At 52.6% G+C, this 24,488-nt stretch overlaps 2 protein-coding genes across 10 annotated transcripts in view; one reads left to right on the plus strand and one right to left on the minus strand.

Moving 5' to 3' along the window:
- Window positions 1–15,040, plus strand: part of CHADL (chondroadherin like) — a 27,253-nt gene extending 12,213 nt beyond the window's left edge. For 2 of the 8 annotated variants that reach the window (XR_010578183.2, XM_065521732.2), the window contains one exon: window positions 1,582–1,690. Coding sequence is in view for 3 of the 8 variants with exons in the window: in XM_065521732.2 (XP_065377804.1) it covers window positions 1,582–1,641 (60 nt within the window). In the remaining 5 variants the exon portion in view is untranslated. Of the gene's footprint in view, window positions 1–133; window positions 352–1,581; window positions 1,691–5,509; window positions 6,146–6,573; window positions 8,319–14,546 lie in introns of those variants that run through there. The other 6 variants (XR_010578181.2, XM_045363554.3, XR_012418691.1 and 3 more) reach the window with 5 other exon arrangements.
- Window positions 1–23,818, minus strand: part of L3MBTL2 (L3MBTL histone methyl-lysine binding protein 2) — a 25,436-nt gene extending 1,618 nt beyond the window's left edge. Inside the window, exons 1-16 of one of the 2 annotated variants that reach the window (XM_005567164.4) lie at window positions 23,628–23,715; window positions 19,438–19,675; window positions 15,501–15,634; window positions 13,403–13,526; window positions 12,475–12,554; window positions 10,834–10,951; window positions 9,529–9,663; window positions 9,112–9,200; window positions 5,838–6,069; window positions 5,304–5,380; window positions 5,034–5,138; window positions 4,172–4,319; window positions 3,366–3,448; window positions 2,783–3,017; window positions 2,256–2,321; window positions 208–324 (exon numbers count right to left, since the gene is read on the minus strand). In XM_005567164.4, the coding sequence (XP_005567221.3) occupies window positions 208–324; window positions 2,256–2,321; window positions 2,783–3,017; window positions 3,366–3,448; window positions 4,172–4,319; window positions 5,034–5,138; window positions 5,304–5,380; window positions 5,838–6,069; window positions 9,112–9,200; window positions 9,529–9,663; window positions 10,834–10,951; window positions 12,475–12,554; window positions 13,403–13,526; window positions 15,501–15,634; window positions 19,438–19,675; window positions 23,628–23,651 (2,005 nt within the window). In that variant the 5' untranslated portion in view covers window positions 23,652–23,715. Of the gene's footprint in view, window positions 1–207; window positions 325–2,255; window positions 2,322–2,782; window positions 3,018–3,365; window positions 3,449–4,171; window positions 4,320–5,033; window positions 5,139–5,303; window positions 5,381–5,837; window positions 6,070–9,111; window positions 9,201–9,528; window positions 9,664–10,833; window positions 10,952–12,474; window positions 12,555–13,402; window positions 13,527–15,500; window positions 15,635–19,437; window positions 19,676–23,627 lie in introns of both variants that reach the window. The other variant, XM_005567163.4, reaches the window with a different exon arrangement.
- Between the last annotated feature and the right edge of the window lie 670 nt (window positions 23,819–24,488).

Consider the following 24,488-nt stretch of genomic DNA (forward strand, 5'->3'; position numbering starts at 1 on the left):
GGCCTGGCTAGAGGGGGACTCGGCTCCGTTCACAGTTCGGGGGTGTCTGGAAAGCACTCTGGGTCCAGTGGTACAGGACTGCTTGGTGCCCAGAAAATGCCGGAGAAACCTGACTCTACTCTTCTGTGCCCAGGTGGGGAAGGACAGGGGTCGTCTCTGAGCACGGAGCAGGCTGGTCCTGCCTCGACCCAGCCCGGTGGCTCTTACTCTCGCCAGGAACGGGCTCCGACGAGATCTTCTTGGCGCCCTGAGGGTCGTCCTCCAGCAGGGGCTTCTTGGACCCCTGTCTGAGGGGTCGCGTCTTGGTGGGCGGGATTCTTTTCCCTTTGAATAAAAATGGATTCAAACCCAGCATTAGGGTTGTATTTAGGTGAGGCTTTACGGACCACGTCTCACCCAGCGGTCAGGCAGCGTGGCAGAGGGAAACGTGCCAGCCTGGGGACAGAAAGCCTGGACTCCAAGTCTGACACCTCTTATTGGCTGTGTGCCCTGAGCTCAGATTCTCTCCAATGGGAAGTAATACCACCACCTCCCTCAAACCAAGCCCCAGGCAGTCGTGGTTGTAGCTGCTTTTAAAATCTTCTTTTAAATAAATAAATTTTTTTTGAAGAGGGTCTCACTCTGTCACCCAGGCTGGAGTGCAGTGGGCTGATCACAGCTCACTGCAGCCTCAACCTCCCAGGCTCAGATGATCCTCCTACCTTAGCCTCCTGAGTAGCTGGGACTACAGGCATGTGCCACCATACCCAGCTAATTAAATTTTTTTAATTAGGGGTCTGGCTATGTTGCCCCGGCTGGTCTCAAACTCCTGGGCTCAAGGGATCCTCCCACCTCAGCCTCTCAAAGTGTTGGGATTACAGGTGGGAACCATCTCACCTGGCCCGTTTTTGATTGTTGATTTCTTCCTGCAACATGCACTATTCCCAGTCCTACTGTTTGAATGGTACAGAACCTCTGCCTACTGGATAAATGCCACACCCTCACTCAATTTTTTTGTTTTTTTGAGACAGTCTTGCTCTGTCGCCTAGGCTGGAGTGCAGTGGCTCAATTTCTGCTCACTGCAACCTCTACCTCCCTGGTTCAAGCAATTCTCCTGCCTCAGCTTCCCAAGTAGCTGGGATTACAGGCGTGTGCCAGTGTGCCCGGCTAATTTTTGTATTTTTAGTAGAGACGGGGTTTCACCATGTTGGTCAGGCTGGTCTCGAACTCCTGACCTTGTGATCTGCCCACCTCGGCCTCCCAAAGTGATGGCATGACAATTTTTTTTGTGTGCGTGATGGAGTTTCCCTCTTCCACCCAGGCTACAGTGCAGTGGCATGATCTGGGCTCACTGCCACCTCCGCCCCCGGGTTCAAGTGATTCTCCTGCCTCAGCCTCCCAAGTAGCTGGGATTACAGGTGCCTGCCACCATACCTGGCTAATTTTTGTATTTTTAGTAGAGACGGGGATTCACCATGTTGGTCAGGCTGGTCTTGGAACTTCTGACCTCATGATCCGCCTGCCTCAGCCTCCCAAAGTATTAGGATTACAGGCGTGAGCCACTGTGCCTAGCTGCCTCACTCAATCTTAATCCTGCCCCAGGGACCTGGTTCCTGTTTCAGAACATCCTCTTCCCCACATGGTACCACACCGTGGAGGTGACAGCCCACCTCGCTGTCATGGGCCTGCGGCTCTGAAGGATGGCTTTGCCCGTCCCGCTCTGCCCCTCAAGTGGAAGCCAAGCTGGGCTCAGAATCTGTAGAGTGAGGCCCCACCAAGGCAAATGACACCCCACAGCCCGAGTGCCAGGTGCAGTCCTGCCACTCAGCTGCCTGCCTTTGCTCCTGCCCTCTCCCACCCTCAAAGAGGTCTCGAGGTAAGAATGAGAGCCTTGGAGAGAGCTTCTATTTCTTCCTGCGGCTTTTCCTTGAGAACCTAGCAGCGGCGGCTTGCCCAGGCCAGGCTGTTTTTTTTCTGAACGTGGGCATCAGGGATGGGATCCCCCAACTTCAATCTCTTACCTCTTTTCCTCAGCACCCTGACCATGGCCAGAGACTGAACACTCTCTATTTATGGTCTGGGTCCCCAGAGACAGGATGAAAGGCCCGTAGGCCAAAGAGCAAGGGAAAAGCGACAGGACAGGACCACGAGGAGAGTTGCGCCAGTAGGACAGCACCTGGGAACCTCTGCCTGGGGGCTGACCCCGCCTGCTCCCAGGGGCGCAGCCCACCGCTCCCGGGCCCACGCCAGCCTGGCTGCACTGGGACAGTACTTACTTTTCTTCCCAAACTGTTTCTTTTTCTTCTTTGTGGCCTCTTTGGCCTTCAGCGGTGTGGCCGGTTCTGTTGGTGAAAGACAAGGGTGAAAGAGATGAGACGAGGGTCCCTGGGAGGACACAGGGCACAGGCGCATCCCGGACCCTGTCCACCCTCCCACACAGGACACCCCAAGATAGAAGGCCAAAGCTTGGCAATGAGGAGGGGGGGGCTGGAGAACAGCTGTCCCTTCTTCCCACCCTTGTCACCACGGCTGCTCAGAGGGACCTGGGTAGTTTACCTGGGTGCACAAGGGCAAGAACATATGACAGAGTGGGCAAGATGAAGGAAGGAGCTCTGCAGGCCAGAGAGGAAGGGAGCCAGAGAAGCCAGGAGCAGGGGCTGGGTGACGGGGCTCACTCTCTACTTAGAGTGGTCCATGAGATGTCTCCATCTCATGCCAAAGAACTGAGATGGGCACAGGGGCAGGGGAAGAAGGAGAAAAGAAGAGGAAAGTCGGAGTCTCTTAGGGTCATGAGAGCCCAGACCTGCGGCCACAGGAGGCTGGAGCTGGTAGCCGGTGAGCTCACACCAGCCAACGGGGTAGATGTCCGGGGACTCGCAGTCCACCCACTGGTCGTACTCGCTGTCCCAGCCATCAAAGTGGATGCTGAGGAGCCGATGCACCACTCGCTTCACCGTGGCCACACAGATGAGCCGGGGCTCCATCAGGTCCACGGCCTCCAGCTTCATGCCCACCTTGAAGCCATGGTTTGGGCAATCCTGGGGCAGAAAAAGGAGGCAGTGGCCAAGCCAGTCAGCTCCCTACCCCAGCAGGCTTGCCGGGGCCTGGAGGCACTTGAAGAACTGGCAGGGAGGAGGCTGGGACTGGAACGCCTGCTGGGGCAAGTTCCTCTAGACAATAATCCCACTGCACCTCTTTCTCCACACTGCCCTCCATGGAAGAGGGACTGGAGTGCCCAGGCCAGAGCTGGGGACTTCCCCCCAAAAGTGGCTGGTGTTAGAAGCAGAGACTCGAGAGAAAGGGGAGGAACTGCCACCGCTGGGAGCAGCAGGCAGGGCCTGTCCTGAGGCCCCCGCAGGCCCCTTGCTCCGCTTGAGTCTCCTCACCATGTTAAAGAGTCTTGATGGGGCGGCTTTCGACTTGGTCTTCTCCAAGTAGTTCTCCCAGCTGAAGGTCTGTACCTCATAACCTGGAGGAGCAGACAGCTCAGATGCAGAGGGAGAGGGGAAGCAGGAAGTGGGCAGGGGGAAAGGACACATGGCTGAAGGAGCTCTGCAGCTTGCTCAGGACCCAGCCTGGAGTCTCCCCAGCAGCCTTCTCAACCGCTCAGGGTGGCACCTGCTCTAGCACCACAGTCCTGTTGTATAGGTTGTTTGCTGACCAACGGGATACATGGGAGCTCTGTTCATCAACAATACACTGGCCACGGGGCAGGGTCAGCCCAGCAGTTAAGGGCTGGTGGCGGGCTCTGTCACCTTTCCCATACACCTTGAAATGCTACACTTTGGGGCCTGACTTGACCAGGAATCTGGACTTGTGGCCCCACCCTGCCCCTTCTGTTTTGTTTTGTTTTTAAAACAGAGTCTCACTCTGTCACCCAGGCTGGAGTGCAGTGGCATGATCTTGACTCACTGCAACCTCCACCTCCTGGGTTCAAGCAATTCTCTTGCCTCAGCCTCCCTAGTGGCTGTAATGGATTACAGGCACCTGCCACCATGCCTGGCTAATTTTGTATTTTTAGTAGAGATGAGGTTTTGCCATGTTGGCCAGGCTGGTCTCAAACTCCTGACCTCAGGTCATCCACCTGCCTCAGCCTCCCAAAGTGCTGGGATTACAGGCAGGAGCCACCGCGCCTGGACACCCTGCCCCTTCTGATGGCAAGGCCAGCACGTGGTGGCCTCTCTAGTCTTACCTTTTGGGGGTGTGAGCTCAATGTCATTCTTCTGACAGAAGGTGGCCGGGAAGATGGCATGGGAAGAGGCGTGGTAGCAGAACCAGTCCGAGCCATCTGTGGAGGGCCCCCCGTCCACACAGATCATCAGGTATCCATCCAGGAGAACCTGGGGGGTGGGGGTAGCAGGCAGACAGATCATATCATGAACTGCACCCCATCCTGGGTTGGCACCGCACCCCAACAGGGACACGAGGCAGATGGATCCAAACAGATCTAGGGCACGGCCCTCCTGGAGGACACCTGAGCCTCCCTGGGGCACACAGCACTTCTGTGATGCGTCCACGTGGGATTCTTTCTCTTCCCCACTACACAGCAAACACCACGCCAGCAGGGGCCGCATCCATCCTGTTGGACCGTGTTCTCGGGTGAGCACACGCGCCTGGCATGGAGCGGATCCGCGGCGTGGACGAGTCAGCAGCCTCCTCCAGGAGGGCCATGCAGGGGTGGGGGGTGCTGCTCAGGCTGAGGCGATGAGGAAGTTTGGAGCAAGGTGACCCCCGCTGTGGCTCTTGCCTAGGCCAGCACTCAAAGGAGATGGCACACAGCAAGAAGGCCCCAGGGAGGTGACAGGGAAGGGCCCACCCTGACACAGGACCCGGCTCAGGTGTTGAAGAAGCCCTCGTCCAGTGAGCCTTGGACCCTGACATGAAAGCAGATTCTGAGCAAGGGGCAGGCCAGGCCCCACCCACAAAAGTCAGGGACTCTGGGCACAGCCAGTGATGAGAGGCTGTGCCAGAGACCCCCTGACAGTGGTGAGTGGAGTTAGAGCTCTGGGCCACATGGGTCCCCTCGTGGGGGCCGGAGGCCGGCCCTGGCTCACCTTACAGACAGTTGCCACGCAGATGTTGCCCAGATTCAGGGGGTCAATGGCCTCCAGCTTCATCCCTTCCTCAAACCAACCACCTTCTGTGTAGACGGCTCGTACCTTAAAGGAATGGGACAGCTGGGGACTCCCTGGGCAGGCCAGGGGGAAAGGTAAGGGAAGCAGGCCTCAGGAGGGAAAGGGACGGTCCCAGGGGAAGAGCCAGGTCCCTCAGGCCCGGAATGGACCCATGGCCGAGGGGAAAAGCGCCCAAGGGCTGAGTCTCACCTTCTTGAACAGGTAAGGAACGGCATCACAGTAGATCTTCCGGAAGGTGGGGTGATGGGCCATGTCACTTCGCCTCTCTTTGGAGGAGATGGATAGGGAATGAGGGAGAGAAGGGAGTTGAAGGAGGCTCCTGGGCCATCTCCGCACCTCCCCTGGGAATGTGGGGCTGCTCTGCACATGTTCTCAGCTGTCTCTCTGTATCTCAGGACCCCCCACCCAGAGGAGCAGACAGAAAGGTTGAGGTCAGAAAACATCCAGAGCTCTCTGTAGGGCCTCTCCAGCCCTCGAAACCCGGACTGCTCCCATATGACATGGCAGAGGATCGGGGCTGCTAGCATCTGCGTTCAAATCTTGATTTTACCACTCACAAGTTGAGTGGAGTGACTTGTCAAGCTCTCTGGAGCGCAGTGTCATCACCACAGGGTGGCCATGCCAACCTCCACCTGCTGACCTGCTGTGAGGAGTAGGAAGGTGCTCCCACCCCATCCCTGGGAAGCACAGCGTGCAGTCCCTCTGGCCTGGGGCTCTGCTAACCTGACATCTTGATGCCGTGGCCCACACGTCGTGACCAACCCACTGGGTGGATCAGGGGGCTCCACATGTGGCACCAGAAGTCGTCGTCACTGTCACCATCCTCGTAGAGGAGCCGTAGGCGACCCCCGATTACTGTGTCCACCACGGCCATGCGAGTGCGTGACACCTGGGACTTGTCCACCACTTCCAGCCGCATGCCCTGCCTAAAGGGATACTTCATGCTCTCCACCATCTGAAACGATGTCAGAACACAGACCTGCTATGGCTGAGGGCTCCTCCCACCCACCCTCCTGCTCTGTCTCTTCACGGTGAGTGGAGGAGAGGGAAGGTGTGGTGTTACCCCCGCCACACCGTCAGTCGGGAGGTGGCAGATGAGACCACCTGTGCTGCCAGGCTCACCTTGGCCCTGACTCCCGAGGAGGACACAGAGGGAAGGCACACAGCTCGCAATGGGCATGCCACTTCTCGCCACCAAAACGCCAATGAGTTGATGCAAGTCATAAAACACACTTTAGACTAAGGAAAAGTGACCCAGAGAGGTCACGCTTGCCCAGAGTGACAGAGACTCATTTGTGCCAGAGCTGGGCCTGGAAGCTGGTGTGCAGCCCGTGCTCTTCGTGGCCTCTGCACTCTGATCCCCGGGCACCCTGCACTCCCCGCCACCTCCCAGCCCTCTGCCTGTGGCTCATACGAGACTCATGTCCAGAGAACTGAGTCTTCCTGTGTCCCTTTGCAGTGTCCCCTGCGTCCAGTTCCGACTCTGACCCTGATGGGCTGCAGCTCTGCAGTGCTTTCACAGTGCCTCGGTGGCAACCGACCTAATGACGGATGGTGACCAAGATGCCCTCGAGCTGCCCTACAGAGAGCCACGGTGCTGGGGTAGAGGAGGAGGAGGTTCTTTTTGTTCACTGTGACTTCAGAGCCGTCCTGCCTGGGGCAGGGAACAGGTAGGGTGTAAGGCTTTTCCAGCCCCAGGGCACGGCTGGGTCAGGAAGCGGCGGAGCCTAGACTAAGCAGCGCTACTTCCAAACACACCCAGAAGGAAAGGTCTCAGAGGTCACAAAGCAGCCAATAGGCAAAGCTGCCACAGGGGTCCTAAACCAGACAGACCCTCTGGCCCAGCTCAAGGGCTTGGGATACGCCCTGACACCAATTGCCTGTCCCACGTCTGGTATCCCAGAGGCTCACTCAGGAGAGTGAGAGACAACGCAGGGTAAGGCCTGGCTCAGGGCCCCTCTGGGCTGCCTTCCCTGCCACGTTCTCTTCCTCTACAGCCAACACAGTGCAGCCCACAATCCTACGCCATTTTTGTTTTTGTTTTTGTTTTGAAATGGAGTCTCCTCGCTCTGTGGCCCAGGCTGAAGTGCAGTGGGCACAATCTCGGCTCACTGCAACTTCGGCCTCCCGGGTGCAAGCAATTCTCCCACCTCAGCCTCCTGAGTTAGCTGGGATTACTGGTGTGTGCCACCACACCCAGCTAATTTTTGCATTTCTAGTACAGTCGGGGTTTTGCCATGTTGGCCAGGCTAGTCTGGAACTCCTGCCCTCAGGTGATCTGCCGACCTTGGCCTCCCAAAGTGCTGGGATTACAGAGTGAGTCACTGTGCCCAGCCCAACTAATTTTTTTTTAAGAGACAAAGTCTCACGGTGTTGCCTAAGCTGGTTTCGGACTTCTGGCCTCAAGTAATCCTCTCGCCTTGGCCTCCCAAAGTGCTGAGACACTGAGACAGGTATGAGTCACTTTTACCATGTACACGTGACTTAATTTTTACTAAATCATTTCTTTTTTTTTTTTTTTTTTTTAAGACGGAGTCTCGCTCTGCCGCCCAGGCTGGAGTGCAGTGACTGGATCTCAGCTCACTGCAAGCTCCGCCTCCCGGGTTCACGCCATTCTCCTGCCTCAGCCTCCCGAGTAGCTGGGACTACAGGCGCCCGCCACCTCGCCCGGCTAGTTTTTCGTATTTTTCAGTAGAGACGGGGTTTCACCGTGTTAGCCAGGATGGTCTCGATCTCCTGACCTCGCGATCCGCCCGTCTCGGCCTCCCAAAGTGCTGGGATTACAGGCTTGAGCCACCGCGCCCGGCCTAAATCATTTCTTAAAATTAAATGCCAAACAGATGATTCTGTGCCACACAGGAGTCCTAAACCAGACAGAATCCGACAGCCCAGAGGGGCCCCAGGCCAGGCCTTAGCCTGTACTGTGCCAGGCACACCCCTGGCTTAGAACCGAGGCTGTATTACAATTACTCGTGTGCATGGCTTTCGTTTCTTCTGCCAGACTAAAGATTTCTGGATGGCAGGGTCTGTATTCTTTGTATTCCCACATTGCCTTGTAAACAAGTATGTAAGGCTGGGCACGGTGGCTCACGCCTACAATCCCAGCACTCTGGGAGGCCGGGGTGGGTGGATCACTTGAGGTCAGGAGTTCGAGACAAGCCTGGGCAATACGGTGAAACCCCATCTCTACTAAAAATACAAAAATTAGCCACGTATGATGGTGCACGTGCACCTGTAATCCCAGCTACTTGGGAGGCTGAGGCAGAAGAATTGCTTGAGCCCAGGAAGCAGAGGTTGCAGTGAGCCAAGATTGTGCCACTGCACTCCAGCCTGGGCAACAGAGCGAGACTCTGTCTTAAAAAGAAAAAAAAGGCTGGGCACAGTGGCTCATGCCTGTAATCCCAGCACTTTGGGAGGCCAAGGCAGGCAGATCACGAGGTCAGGAGATTGAAACCATCCTGGCTAACATGGTGAAACCCCATCTCTACTAAAAATACAAAAAAATTAGCCAGGCATGGTGGTGAGCGCCTGTAGTCCCAGCTACTCGGGAGGCTGAGGCAGGAGAATGGCGTGAACCCGGGAGGCAGAGGTTGCCATGAGCCGAGATTGCGCCACTGCACTCCAGCCTGGGCGACAGAGCGAGACTCCGTCTCAAAAAAAAAAAAAAAAAAAAAAATATGTAATAAAATCTATTGAGTGAACACTTCCGAAAAATTCTATGAGCAAAGGTAAGGTTCTGGAAGAGCAAAAGGCAGACAAAGCAGCATGACTGGTGCGGTAGGAGCAGAGTCTGGGTGGGGTGGTGGCTGACACCAGGCTAGAAAGGCAGATGGCAACCATGTAGCAGCAGCATTTGTCTCCAGCCTTGCAAAATGTGGAGCTGCTGAAGATCATCAGGCAAGAGAGTCTCAGATAACATGCTCCAGTGAGTAGCATGGAGGATGGAGAAAAATGGAAGAGCAGAAGAAGGGACATCAGTTAAGGGCTCACTGCCGACCTTGATGTGGAAATCCACGGGAAGCGTCCTGGAGCCCACCAGCCGTTTCATGAGGTAGCCCTTCCAGTCGGTGAACTTGGCATGGATGGCTGTGGAGGCACCAGCAGAATCCTGGTTACAGACTGACGACACCTCCACCGACAGGGACGCTAGCACCGACCCCGAGTGGGGGCCCCTCAGCAGTGGGGAGGAAAATAGCTGCCTCTCGAGGCCAGCAAGGACTTCATCCGAGAACCTCAGATTCCACACATGGATTGGCTCCTGGGCCTCTGAGACGGGGAGGGCAGGAAGCCAGGGGGCAAGTGGCTTCTGTTCTAACAAGACAGAGGACTCCCATTCTACCTAACACAAGCAGAGGACTCTCCCTCTACCAGGGGCCCTGCACGAACAAGAGAGGGAATGTTCTCATCAACTCACTCCGTGGGGGCACGAGGATCTTGCTGTTGATGGCACACCAGCCAATGGGGTGGACATCCACAGTTCCCAGGTTGCACCAGAAGTCATGGCTGGCATCATTTTCAAAGCCTTCGTACCGAAGCAGCACCCGATACCCTGAAAAGAAAGGAAAGGGCACCTGTGAGGGAGGGTGAGCTGGGGAAGGTATGCTGTGTTTTTTTTATTATTTTGAGACGGAGTCTTGCTCTGTTGCCCAGGCTGGATTGTAGTGGCGCCATCTCAGCTCACTGCAAGCACCGCCTCCTGAGTAGCTGGGACTACAGGTGCTCGCCACCACGCCTGGCTAATTTTTTTTGTATTTTTAGTAGAGACGGGGTTTCATCGTGTTAGCCAGGATGGTCTCGATCTCCTGACCTTGTGATCTGCCCTCCTTAGCCTCCCAAAGTGCTGGGATTACAAGCGTGAGCCACCGCGCCCGGCCTGGGGAAGGTATGTTGTTAAGCCGTCTCTTGTCTCTAGCCTAAGCTGGACTTCCGGCACCTATACTTCCAGGCACGTGTGTTCCTGTTGTCCACAACAGTCCTAGTCAATCAAATTCATGCTCCTAGTTAGGAAAGCATTATGGCATGGTGCTGAGAGTTAATTCCCTATAACCTGACCATCCCTGGAATGAATTTTACTTTTTAAATTTTTTTCATTTTTTGTAGAGACAGTGTCTCACTACGTTGCCCAGGCTGGTCTCGAACTCCTGAGCTCAAACAATCCTCCTGCCTCCGCCTCCCAAAGTGCTGGGATTAGAGGTGTGAGCCACGACACCCGGCCCTGGAACAAACTTTATAAATTGGGGTTTCCAGCCAGGCGCGGTGGCTCACGCCTGTAATCCCAGCACTTTGGGAGGCAGAGGATCACCTGAGGTCAGGAGTTTGAGACCAGCCTGGCCAAGATGGTGAAACCCCGTCTCTACTAAATATACAAAAATTAGACGTGTGGTGGCCAAGTGGCCTGTAGTCCCAGCTATTCGGGAGGCTGGAGAATCGCTTGAACCCAGGAGGCGGAGGTTGCAGTGAGCTGAGATCGCACCACTGCACTCCAGTCTGGGTGAAAGAGCGAGACACCATCTAAAAAAACAAACAAACAAAAAATTAGAGTTTCCAAGTCTGCCAAGCTCTGTGTTCCCTTCTCTGGTAGAAGAATCCTTAGAAGAGGGGCAGAAACCCCAGTAGGTGGGATTTTTATGAAGCCAACTGCTGCCTACAACACTGTCCACCCATCTAGAGATGTCACCCTGCAGACACATCGCTGGCCCTGCCCTGGCCAAACACCCACCTGCTGTCTGGATGACAGAGGCGATCCAGTACACCCGGCTGGGGAGCACAGCGTCGCTGTTGAGCACCTCCACCTTCATCCCTTTCATCACATCCTCCCACTGGTCATAGAGTGGGACCTGTGTGGCGATGAGAGTACGGAGAGAGTGAGCTAACGGCGCTGGCAGGGGAGACGGGCTGCCTCATGACCTCAGTCAAGTCCTCCTTTGCACCTCCACTTTTCGCATCACCCGCTGTGTGCAGAACCAGCCTCCAGGGATAAAGAGATGAGGTCCCCTGTCCTTGAAGAGTTAAGCTGGGGAGTGGAGGTGGTGGGATGCAGGGTGATGCCTAGAGACCGAGTCAGACAGAACCGAGTCCTAATCTTTACAGGACTGGTTTCTTACTGTATCATTTTGGGCACATGATGGCTTGGTGAGCCTGGATCCCTTCGTGCCCGTGCCAGCCTGAGCAATGGTGGGGCAATGTTCTTAGCACAAATATACTTTCCTTCAGTCATCACTCAAACCTGTGCTCTGGGCATCATGACCCCCTCATTTACACACAGCCATCCACCTTGCAAGTTTACTCTCTACCTTCCCTCCTATTAAAATGCTCCAGGGGGCCGGGCGCAGTGGCTCACACCTGTAATCCCAGCACTCTGGGAGGCTCAGGTGGGCAGATCACCTGAGGTTGGGAGTTCGAGACCAGCCTGACCAACAGGGAGAAACCCCGTCTCTACTAAAAATACAAAATTAGCCAGGCGTGGTGGTGCATGCCTGTAATCCCAGCTACTCGGGAGGCTGAGGCAGGAGAATCGCTTGAACCTGGGAGGGGGAGGTTGCTGTGAGCCGACAGTGCCATTGCACTCCAGCCTGGGCAACAAGAGTGAAACTCCATCTCAAAAAAATAAAATAAAATAAAATGCCCCAGGACAGCACTGGGGTGATTTAGTTGCCTTCCCAGTACCTAATCCTCACTTTCCTGCCAATGGTGCTTTTGACTCTCCTTTGGGAAAATCACTTTTTTTTTTTTTTTTTTTTTTTAAAGAGTCTTGCTCATCACCCAGGCTGGAAGGCAGTGGCGCAATCTCAGCTCATTACAACCTCAGCCTCCCAAGTTCAAGGGATTCTCCTGTCTCGGCCTCCCAAGTAGCTGGGATTACAGGTGCCCGCCATCACTTCCAGCTAATTTTTGTATTTTTAGTAGAGATGGGGTTACACCATGTTGGCCAGGCTGGTCTCGAACTCCCCACCTCAGGTGATCCGCCCACCTCGGCCTCCCAAAGTGCTGGGATTACAGGTGTGAGCCACTGTGCCCGGCCAAATTCACCTTTTTTATTCTCAGCCCTGGCTTCAGCCAGTTGGGGTATCCCATTCCATCATCCTGGTCACTTGAGTTTAGTTCGTCACAGATCCTGGACACAGCTGTGCTAGCCCAGGCACCCAGGGGCAGGCTTTTTACAAAGCAAATTGGATTATATGCGTTAGACACAGGTACGAGGCAACTCCCCTGGGAATGAAAATGCTGAGCCTGTTAGAGAATTCAGGGCAAAAACCTCCCCACTGCCACCGTCCAGCCTGAAGCCACCCAGTGAAGCAGGTGGAGGAGCAGCTCCATGGCCGGCTCCCTGGCCTCCCTCCCTCAGCTCGAGGGCACTCACGTGCTTGAAACAGCTGACAGGAGCAGCCTTGTAACTGTGATCCTTTAGGAACTTCCCCCAGTCGAAGCCCAAGACCAGAGCTGCAGAGCAGAAAGAGGACGAGTCAGGCTGGGAGCCTGAGCAGCAGCCAGTCTAGGAGCCTGGACCCCAAGGGCCCTGTGGGACCTGCAGAGGTAGGTCCCCCACCCCCAGCAGCCCCTCTCACGGCGCTGCCCACGACACCCTCCTTCACTCCTATACCTGCTCCTCCAGTGGCCATGAGGGACCACTGTTGACTGAATTGAAAGGCGGCAAGACTCAGGAGTAAGGAACATTCAAAGGGAAATTTCTTGCCCTTCTTCCCCCAAAGAGGAAAATTCAAATATCCCTGGGCTTAAATTCCTCCCACCTCCCTCAACCTGATTGGCCACACCCAATCTAAATGTGGGGGAGGGGGTGCGCACACGCCAGGGCCCCTGCCACTGAGCTCCTGCCTGCTGAGCTCCATTTCAGTTAGAAACTCAGAACAGTGATAGCAGAGTTGCTTTATGCATACGTTTAACTTGCTTAGCAATTGCTGTACACTCAGAGAAAGAGAAACAGGCTCCTTTCCTCTCCAAACCTGCCTTCAACCAGATCCGGGCCTTCATTGCCCCAGGGAAACAGAAACCACAGGGAGAAAAGCAAAGAGAAACAAAAACAGCCAATTCTTGGCGTTTGAATGATCATGGGTAGGAGTCCTGGTGATTTAAGGGTGGCTGAAGGGATTTTTCTGGGTAATTTCCACAATCCCCAACAGGTGAGGCAGGTGCAATCCGTGGTGACCCTGGCTTAGCGCACTTTCCACCTGGCCGGTTTGCCCAGTCTTCATTCCTAGAAAAGGCCACCCCAAACCCAGCCTCCTCCTCAGCCATGGCAGCTTCCTAAGCGGAGCCCTCTGCTATCTTACCGTCTTGTCCTGTTGGTGTCCCATCTGCCAGCTGTCCTGTCCCTTGGGAGTGGAGGAAGGCTCCAATTTTGGCAGACCAGGCAGCCTTGTGCAGGACTTTGGCTTTCTTGGTGGGTGGTTTTCCCTGGAGAGGAGAGAGGCTATGTGTAGCCCAGCGGCTGGGATCATGACTCTGGATTTGGGCTGCCAAGTTGAAGTCCTGGGCTTGGGTCGGTGACTTAACTTCTTTTGGGCTTCAGTTTCTTCATGTGTGAAACAGTGATGACAGTAACAATCCTGAGCTCAGGAGATGGTTGTGGGGAAGGGTCAGGGGTGCTAGGCAGGGCTACAGAGCAGGGAGAGACCCATGTTCTATCTTTTAAGCCTTTCTGCCGTGCCAGATTCAAGTCTCAGTCATCTCCTTCCTCCAGTGTCGCTACCAATAGATCCAAAGCAAAGAATGGGCCTCACAGGGGGCCAGAAACGCGCATGAACTGGGAGGCAACCTTCTGTACATACACGAATGTTCAGGAGAGGGTCCACGGCTTTCATCAGGTACTCAAAGGGGGTCCTCCCTTTCCAAAGCGAATGGCCACTGATCTGGTCTGTATTTTGTAACTTAAGCACTGAGCAGGAATTTACTAAGGAGATCAGTGAAGCAGAAATCTGGGTTTAAGTCCCAAGCAAACGTAGGGGAAAATCCCAGTTCTACAATTTTTAGTAGTATACCTTTAAGTTACTGAAATTTCTGAGCCTTTATAAAAAGGAATTTTTTTAAAAATCAAATTTTTAAAGATCATTAATTGGACTGAGAATGTCAAGCCCTTAGCGAGTACTCCCAAACTGTAGCTATTAATATTACCAATATTATTCTTAGCTCTCTGAAGAGAGGGACCTTTCTGTGCCTTGACTAACATCTACAAAATGGGGAAACACTGGTAATTGTCTCACAAAGGCGATAGTGTATGAAGCAGTAAGCAGGCTCTAGAACACAGCAGTTTCTAATAAACATCGGTGGTCCTCAAGCTTTGCTGCACATTAGGATCACCTGGGAGCTCTTTCAATCTCTGTCCAGGCCACACGCCATCCCAGTTAAATCAGAATCTTTCGGAGTAGGACCCAAGCATCAATATACTTTTTTAATTTTATTTTTCTTTTTCCCCAGGCTGGAGTGCAGTGGCACGATCTCAGCTCCCTGCAACCTCCACCTCCCAAGTTCAAGCAATTCTCCTGCCTCAGCCTCCTGAGTAACTGGGACTTCAGGCGCACGCCACCACACCTGGCTAATTTATGTATTTTTTGTAGAGACGGGGTTTCATCATGTTGGCCAGGATGGTCTCCATCTCTTGACCTCGTGATCCACCCGCCTCGGCCTCCCAAAGTGCTAGGATTATAGGCGTGAGCCACTGTACCCGACCAGCATCAGTATTTTTTAAACTTTCCACGTGATCCCAGCTTGCAGGCAAATTTGGGAAGCAGTGTTGTGGATGCTGGTCACAGCTACTGGGAAACAATGTAAGATCAAGCCCCTGAGATTAGGTTCCAGCCTCAATTCTGCCATTCTCTTCGTACAGAGCCACACTAGGTATGTTATTCTACCTCCTTGGACTTCAGTATACTTAATAAATGTGTGGGTTCAACACCACATCCAAGAACCTTTCCATCTCTAAAAATTCTATAAATGTCAGTAATTTAGAAAATTGGCAAGACTTTCTAGGTAGCTGCCTGTGATATGGAGTCAGACAAGGCACGGACTTCCTGAAGCCACCATGGCTGGTGAACCTTGGGCCTGTTTCCCAGCTTCCTTTCAAAGGATGTATAAAAGTGTGGGGTGAAGACCAAGGGCGTCAGCCTTCCCCAGAGTTCTTGTTTAAAATGTACCAAACACACCAGACTCTGGGGGATGAGGGTAGGGAATGGACGGTAGCTTCAGGAACCTATAATTTAAAAAGCTCCATAAATGGATTCTTCTGTCCACTGAAGTTTGAGAACATAATAAATACCAGCTGGCCACCAGCAAGGGGCTTTTCAAACTTTCCTGGCCCTTGCCTTCAGTCAATTAGTGGCTCCTATCTCAGCACCAAAGGCCCCGGGAAGGACCCAGGTGACCGCCTCTCACCTGTAATCTAGCCAAGATACTGGCTTTCTTGGAGTTGGAGGAGTAGCTCCTGGAGCAGGAGACGCTGCAGAACCTCTTGGTCTTGGAGAAGAAGGCTTCCCTTGTACCCACGATACCACACATCTCACAGACAGCTGGGAAGAGAACTTAGCACATGACTCACCCGATACGGCCACCTCAAAGCCAACAAAATGATGGGCCCTTCAAAACCTGGGGCACTGCATTAACCAGGTGAGCCCCTGCCCCGACCAAGGCTAATGGAGTAAGAGAAGGAATGGGAGGTACTGGCATGTATATCCTGAATCTACCTGAACAAAGTGCTGCTGCTTGGCCTCCCTTGGCTGCATATGTCAACAGAGGAGCTAATGGAAATCCATGAGGACAACTGGGGGAATAGGTGAGTGTTGAAAAGTTTGTGAGAGGAAAGTGAGAAGAGGCCAGGCATGGTAGCTCCTGTCTGTAATCCCAGCAGTTTGGGAGGCCAAGGAGGGAGGATTGCTTGAGGGCAGGAATTCGAGACCATCCTGGGCAACCCAGCAAGACCTTGTTGCAAAAAAACACAAACAAAAAAAACGCCTGGTGTGATGGCACACGCCTGTCGTCCCAACTTCTTGGGAGGTTAAAGTGGAGCGGGGGACTGCTTGAGCCCAGGAGGTTGACGCTTCAGTGAGCCATGTTTGCACCACTGTACCTCTAGCCTGGGCAACAAAATAAGACACTGTCTCAAAAAAAAAGAAGAGAAAAAATTTATAGGAAGAAAAAGTGCCAGAGTCACTTAACCTCTATGGCTCTATTTTCTCATCTATATAGTAAAGGGACTGAACTAGATCTGTGGTTTTTTTTTTTTTTTGAGATGGAGTCTCACTCTGTCGCCCAGGCTGGAGTGCAGTGGCGCAATCTCGGCTCACTGCAAGCTCTGCCTCCCAGGTTCACGCCATTCTCCTGCCTCAGCCTCCCTAGTAGCTGCGACTACAGGTGCCGCCACCAAGCCCGGCTAATTTTTTTGTATTTTTAGTAGAGATGGGGTTTCACCATGTTAGCCAGGATGGTCTCGATCTCCTGACCTCATGGTCCGCCCACCTCGGCCTCCCAAAGTGTTGGGATTACAGGCGTGAGCCACTACGGCCGGCTAGATCAGTGTTTTAATTGTGACTTCATTTTTTTTTTTTTTGAGACAGAGTTTCGCTCTTGTCACCCAGGCAGGAGTGCAGTGGCGCCATCTCGGCTCATTGCAACTTCCGATTCCCGGATTCAAGGGATTCTCCTGCCTCAGCCTCCTGAGTAGCTGGGACTACAGGCGTGTGCCACTACGCCCGGCTAATTTTTTGTATCTTTAGTAGGGGTTTCGCCATGTTGAGCAGGCTGGTCTTGAACTCCTGACCTCAGGTGATCCGCCTGCCTCGGCCTCCCAAAGTGCTGGGATTACAGGAGTGAGTCACCGCGCCTGGCCCGTGACTTCACTATTAGACCCACCTGGGGAGCTTTTAAAAATGCCTGAGCAGGCACAGTGGCTCACACCTGTAATCTCAGCACTTTGGGAGGCCGAGGCAGGTGGATTACCTGAGGTCAGGAGTTCATAGACCAGCCTGGCCAATATGGTGAAACCCTATCTCTACTCAACATACAAAAACTTAGCCAGGCGTGGTGCTGGGCGCCTATAATCCCAGCTACTCGGGTGAATGGGGCAGGAGAATCCCTTCAACCCAGGAGGTGGAGGTTGCAGTGAGCTGAGATGGCGCCATTGCACTCCAGCCTGGGCAACAAGAGCGAAACTCCGTCTCAAAAAAAAAAAAAAAAAGAAAAAAAAAAAAAAAAGCCTGAACCTAAAATTCTAATGGTCTGTGATGGGAGATTGGCACCTATAGTTTGTTAAAAGCTCCCCTAGATGATTCTAATGTGCAGAATCCCGGGTCTAAGTGGTCTCTAATGGTTCCTTCTAGTTCTAAATCCTAAGATTCTAAAAGAAGGGTTGGAAGAGGATAGAAGAGAGAAAGATAAAACAGGCAAGGGATGAAAAGAAGACAACATGAATAGAAAGGAAATAAGGCTGAGCGCAGTGGCTCACGCCTGTAATCCCAGCACTTTGGGAGGCCGAGGTGGGCGAATCACAAGGTTAGATTGAGACCATCCTGGCTAACATGGTGAAACCCCATCTCTACTAAAAACACAAAAAATTAGCCGGGCCTGGTGGCGGGCGCCTGTAGTCCCAGCTACTTGGGAGGCTGAGGCAGGAGAATGGCCTGAACCCGGGAGGCGGAGCTTGCAGTGAGCCAAGATTGTGCCACTGCACTCCGGCCTGGGCGATAGAGCGAGACTCCATCTCAAAAAAAAATAAAAATAAAAAAGGAAGTAAGATTCAACAGCAAAGAGTATTAGATTACTCTTGTAACAAGTTTGGGGCCGGGTGCAGTGGCTCACACCTGTAATCCTTGCACTTTAGGAGGCCGAGGTGGGGGATCACTTGAGCTTGGGAGTTCAAGACCAGCCTGGGCAACATGGCAAAACCCTGTCTCTACAAAAAAAACCACAAAACTTAGCCAGGCATGGTGGCATACGCCTGTAGTCCCAGCTACTCAGGAGGTTCAGGTGGAATGACTGCCTGAGCCCAGGAGGTCAAGGCTGCAGTGTGAGCCATTTTCACACCACTGCACTCCAGCCAGGGTGACAGAATGAGACCCTGTCTCAAAACAAAAAAAGTTTGGGATCCAAGGGATGGCAGTGTCATCACAGACTAGCCTGCCTCTCTTCACAGGCAGCCCACACATGGGAGGCCGTGACACAGGGGTTCAGCAGCTGTCCAAGCATCACATTTCTGAACTCAACTGGCTTCCAGATGATCCACAGGGATTCTCATCTGCCCGCCCCCAACCCAATCCTCCTACCCAGGGTCACTTTATCATGTATTACCTCCCCACTCCCACCCTGACTTCCAAGCCACAAGCTATTTGTCCCTTCTCAGAAAGGAACCAAAACACTTTAGGTTTCCTGTCTTCTAACATCCAGGCTGGAAATCCACTGTATATACTTACACAAAAAAGCAGCACCGTGTTATTCAGCGGCATCTAAACTGTGCTGAATACACATTAGTTGTATGAAAGAATGAATGAAGTCACAATGTGAAATTAGACTGGGGCCGGGCACAGTGGCTCACTTCTGTAATCCCAGCACTTTGGGAAGCCGAGGTGGGTGAATCACCTGAGTTCAGGAGTTTGAGACCAGCCTGGTCAACATGGTGAACCCCCACCTCTACTAAAAATACAAAAATTAGCTGGGTGTGGTGGTGGGTGCCTGTAATCCCAGCTACTTGGAAGGCTGAGGCACGAGAATCACTTGAACTCGGGAGGTGGAGGTTGCAGTGAGCCAAGATCATGCCACTGCACTCCATCCTGGGCAACAGGGCGTGACTCAAGTCTTTTTTTTTTTTTTTTTTTTTGAGACGGAGTCTCGCGCTCTCACCCAGGCTGGAGTGCAGTGGCCGGATCTCAGCTCACTGCAAGCTCCGCCTCCCGGGTTCATGCCATTCTCCTGCCTCCGCCTCCCGAGTAGCTGGGACTACAGGCGTCCGCCACCTCGGCCGGCTAGTTTTTTGTATTTTTTAGTAGAGACGGGGTTTCACCGTGTTAACCAGGATGGTCTCGATCTCCTGACCTCGTGATCCGCCCGTCTCGGCCTCCCAAAGTGCTGGGATTACAGGCTTGAGCCACCGCGCCCGGCAACTCAAGTCTTAAAAAAAAAAAATTCAGCAAAGGAAGTACCGCTGTGGCTACTTGGGCTGCTTCTGTCTCTCTTACAGATCCTTACACATCTGATCCCTTAGAAATCACAGTTAACAGCCTTTTACATATGGATGGCTCTGCCCATATAGCCTATATCCATCCCCCTCTTCCTCTATAATCTTCTGACTCCTCTCCATCCTCAGGGGACACTCTGAAGGCACCTGGCTCAGAACCACTGCCATCCAAGGAGCGAGGAGTCCCAGGGCTGAGCAAATGCAGGGGGGAGGTCGGCAGTTCCCCTGCTTCCCGATCCTCATTTTCTGCTTCACTTGACTCCTCCAGATAGGAGCTGCTCTCACTGCCCACACTGCTGTTATAACTCCGGAAACTATCATAGCCACCAAACAGCTCCAAGTCATCATCTTCCTCTTCCTCCATTGGTTCTGAAGACGGGGTCTCCTAATGGAGGATGACACAAACCAGGTAGAAAGAATTATGGTTGGCTTTAGTGCACGGGGGGAGAAGCTGCAGATCTGCTATCAGCCCCCTCACACTTCCGGGAACCTTCCAAATACCAGGATCATTACTCCTATTTCCACATTTCTCCACCATGATGCAATACAACAGCTTAACAAGACAGAAAATATGTGTTAGGAATTCACCAGGCTCCTCTGTGGATTTCCAAATGATGATATTTTAACATGGTTCAAATAGAATACTGTGTAACAATGAGGGCCGGGTGCAGTGGCTCATGCCTGTAATCCTAGCACTTTGGGAGGCCGAGGCCGGCAGATCACCTGAGGTCAGGAGTTCGAGACCAGCCTGGCCAAGACGGTGAAACCCTGTCTCTACTAAAAAATACAAAAAAATAAATGAGCCAGGTGTGGTAGTGGGTGCCTGTAGTCCCAGTCACTCGGGAGGCTGGCGCAAAGAATCGCTTAAACCCAGGAGGCAGAGGCTGCAGTGAGCCAAGATTGTGCCACTGCACTCCAGTCTAGGTGACAGAGCGAGACTCTATCTCAAAAAAAAAAAAAAAAGTGAAATATCCTAAGGTACTTTACAAAGACTTTCTGGGGTAGAAGATATATATTACAAATTAATTCTTAGCCGGGCATGGTGGCCCATACCTGAAATCCTAGTACTTTGGGAAGCCAAGGCGAGTGGATCACGAGGTCAGGAGTTCAAGACCAACCTGGCCAAGATGGTGAAACCCTGTCTCTACTAAAAATACAAAAATTGGCCGGGTGTGGTGGCAGGCGCCTGTAATCCCAGGTACTTGGAAGGCTGAGGCAGAGAACTGCTTGAACCTGGGAGGCGAAGGTTGCAGTGAGCTAAGATCGTACCACTGTACTCCAGCCTGCGCGACAGAGTGACTCTGTCTCAAAAAGAAAAAAGAAATGTCTTCTGTGTTCAATATTACATCAAAATGATCTCAACTCAGAAACAGTTTAAGTCACAGAAAAGTTAATTTGGGACCCAGACTGCTCCAAAGAGGATCGGAGAGGCAGATGACACACAGATAACTGTGGCATCTTGGGGTGTACTATAGCGCTAGATTCAGCTCTGATCCTAACTAGCTATAGGGCCTTGAGCAAGTCATTTAACTTCTGTGGGCTTCAATTTTCTCATCTATAAAATAAAAATATTTGACTCAGCTGGGCGCGGTGGCTCAAGCCTGTAATCCCAGCACTTTGGGAGGCCGAGACGGGCGGATCACGAGGTCAGGAGTTCGAGACCATCCTGGCTAACACGGTGAAACCCCGTCTCTACTAAAAAATATGAAAAAAAACTAGCCGGGCGAGGTGGCGGGCGCCTGTAGTCCCGGCTACTCGGGAGGCTGAGGCAGGAGAATGGCGTAAAAACCCGGGAGGCGGAGCTTGCAGTGAGCTGAGATCCGGCCACTGCACTCCAGCCTGGGCAACACAGCGAGACTCCGTCTCAAAAAAAAAAAAAAAAAAAATACAAAAAATTAACCAGGCGTGGTGGTGGGAGCCTGTAGTCCCAGCTACTCAGGAGGCTGAGGCAGGAAAATGGCGTGAACCTGGGAGACGGAGCTTGCAGTGAGCCGAGATGGTGCCACTGCACTCCATCCTGGGCGACAGCCAGACTCCGTCTCAAAAAAATAAAAATAAATTAATTAGCCAGGTGTGGTGGCATGTGCCTGTATTCCCAGCTCCTTGGAGCTGAGGTGGAAGGATTGCTTGAGCCTGGGAGGTGAAGGCGGTAGTGAGCCATAACCATGCCACTGCTATCCAGCCTGGGCAAGAGAGTGAGATACTGTCTCAAAAGAAAAAAAAAAAGCCAGGTGGTGGTGGTATGCACCTGTAGTTCTAGCTACTCAGAAGGCTGAGGTGGGAAGATAGCTTGAGCCTGGGAGGTCAAGGCTGTACTGAATCATGGTCACATCATTGCACTCCAGCCTAGATGACAGAGGGAGACGCTGTCTCAAAGGGAAAAAAAAAAAAAGGTGTGAAGAGCTCAAATACCATCTCTAGTGCTTACTTGCTGTGTGACCTGCAGCAAGTCAATTTTGCAGTGTTTCAGTTTCCACATCTGTACAATGAGGATAGTACCACCTATTTCACAGGGTTTGGGGGCTGGCCACAGTGGCTCATGCCTGTAATCGCAGCACTTTGGGAGGCCGAGGCAGGAGGATTGCTTGAGCCTGGAGTTCAAGACCAGACTGGGCAACATAGGGAAACCCTGTCTCTACAAAAACTGGAAAAAATTAGCTGGGCGTGGTGGTTAGGGAGGCTGAAGTGGGAGGATCTCTTGAGCCAGGGAGGTCAAGGCTGCAGTGAGCTATGACTGCACCACTGCACTCCAGCCTGGGTGATAGAGAGCAACTCTGTCTCAAAAAAAAAAAAAAAAAAAAGGATTTGGGGGAGAAGTAAGAGACAATACAGGCAAAGCACTCAGAATAGTGACTTGCATATAGTAAGTGCTCAATAAACGTTGCCAACTTTTACTGGTTGAAAGCATAGACTATGATTTGCCTAGGTTTGAATCCTGGCTCTAACATTTATTAACTGTGTGATTTTGTGCGTATTTTATCTTGCTACCCTCAGTTCTTCATCATTACAAGAGAGATAATAAGCTTTCTTTAGATAATTCTTATGAAGATTAAGATATGTAAAGCCTAGTTCTATTTCCAGCAGTCAGTAACAGCTCTAAAAGTGTGACATGCTATTATTCTCCACATTATTATTTTCCTTTACCCTTGCAGAATGTTTGAGCTATTCCACTTTATATTTGCAACTATACATGCAAATATGCTAGAAAGGAAACAGTTCAAATATAGGTACCCTTGTCAGGCAGGGTGACAGAGACCACCTATAGTCCCAGCTACTTAGGAGGTTGAGGTGTGAGGATTGCTTGCGCCCAAGAGTTCGAGGCTGCAGTGCGTTGTCATCACGCCTGTGAGTAACCACTGCACTCCAGCCAGGGCAACAGAGGAACACCCCGTCTCTTAAAACAAATATAAAGTGCCCAGAAACCAAATGATTAAAGGATGAGGCGGGGTGCAGTGGCTCACGCCTGTAATCCCAGCACTTTGGGAGGTCGAGGCGAAGCAGTCAGATCACCTGAGGTCAGGAGTTCGAAACCAGTCTGACCAACATGGTGAAACCTCGTCTCTACTAAAAATATAAAAATTAGCCGGGTGTGGTTGCGCATGCCTGTAATCCCAGCTACATGGGAGGCGGAGACAGGAGAATTGCTTGAACCCGGAGACGGAGGTTGCAGTGAGCCGCGATCGGGCCACTGCACTCTAGCCTGGGCAACAGAGCAAGACTCCGTCTGAAAGAAAAAACAAAAGGGATGAGTGGGTTCCAGGTTGCAGTACAATGTGAAAAGCATAACAGATAGTTTCGGAGGCGGACAGACTTAGAGCCAACCTCCTTCACTTTCCAGCCGGGGTAACTTCCTGGGGCGTCGCACCACCTCTAAGCCTCAGTGGCTTGAACGACAAAGACGAAAGAATAATAATTCCTGTGAGGGTACTGGAAGATAATGCACATGAACGTTACAGACAAGGAGTGATGTTCACCCAACGTTAATCGCCCTTCACTTCCCACCTCATGTAACAGGCCTCACAAGCCCTAAAGAACACGGCCACGAGACAATGAGGATAAAGAATCGATTCAGGAGCTCTCACATCCTAAACCTAGTTCCCCTTCCCCCAGGCCAGGGACGGCTGTTCCTCCCTGAACTCGCCGAACATTGGCCCCAGCAGGAGAGGAGCAAAAAGTAACGCCAGTCGCCTCTGGCCCTGGCTCAGTTTAACTATCTCAGTTTATCCATCCTTCCACCTTCCATCCTCCAGACGTCGCTAAAAGCCCTAAAGAAGGGTCCACGGAGCGAGGATCTCGGGGTTCCCCTTCCAAGTCACGCTAAGTCCTCTCCTTCTCACCTCAATACTCGGGGGCTTCTCCATGAGACCTCAGTTTCGCCAAGCGTCACCAGGTGCAGGAAGCCATATTGGCCTCGTCGCTCTCCACGAGAGCACTCATTGGTCGCCTCCCTGAGCCGCGGGCCAATCACGCTGCAGGAAGGAGGAAAAGCCGGTTCCGTGCTTGCTCGCGCCATTCTCTCCCTTTGGGCGGGGAAATCGCGGGCGCTTGTGGTAATTGTAGTTCGCCTTGGGTGTGCAGGGTGGGACGTTACCATAGTGACGTGGAAACCAGGAACGCTGGAAACCTGGTGCGCCTCACGCCGACTGTTCCAGTTACGCCAACCTCTTGACTTCATTGGGATGTTATTCACTAAACGGTTACTGAGCACCTATGATAGTCACTGTTCCAGACTCCAGGAATAACCTCGTACTCTCCCGAGTTAGGTATTTAAGGTGTCCTTTTGCTGGGATGCATAGCAGAGGGACTCATTTCCAACTCAGGCAGAAACTGAAATACTCCAGATTGAAAAGAAGAAAAAAAAAGAAAGAAACTGGAATACTGTGTGTGTATGTGTGTGTGTGTGTTTTCTTGAGACGAAGTCTTGCCCTGTCGCCCAGGCTGGAGTGCAGTGGCGCGATCTTGGTTCACTGCAACCTCCACCTTCCGGGTTCAAGCGATTCTCGCGCCTCAGCCTCCCAAGTAGCTGGGATTACAGGCGCCCGCCACCAAGCCCGGCTAAGTTTTGTATTTCTTAGTAGAGATGGGGTTTCACCATCTTGGCCAGGCTGGTCTTGAACTCCTGACCTCATGATCCACCCGCCTCAGCCTCCCAAAGTGCTGGGATTACAGGCGTGAGCCACCGCGTCAGCTGAAACTGG

This window comes from Macaca fascicularis, chromosome 10 (assembly GCF_037993035.2).
Source record: "Macaca fascicularis isolate 582-1 chromosome 10, T2T-MFA8v1.1".
NCBI classification, from domain to species: Eukaryota; Metazoa; Chordata; class Mammalia; order Primates; family Cercopithecidae; genus Macaca; species Macaca fascicularis.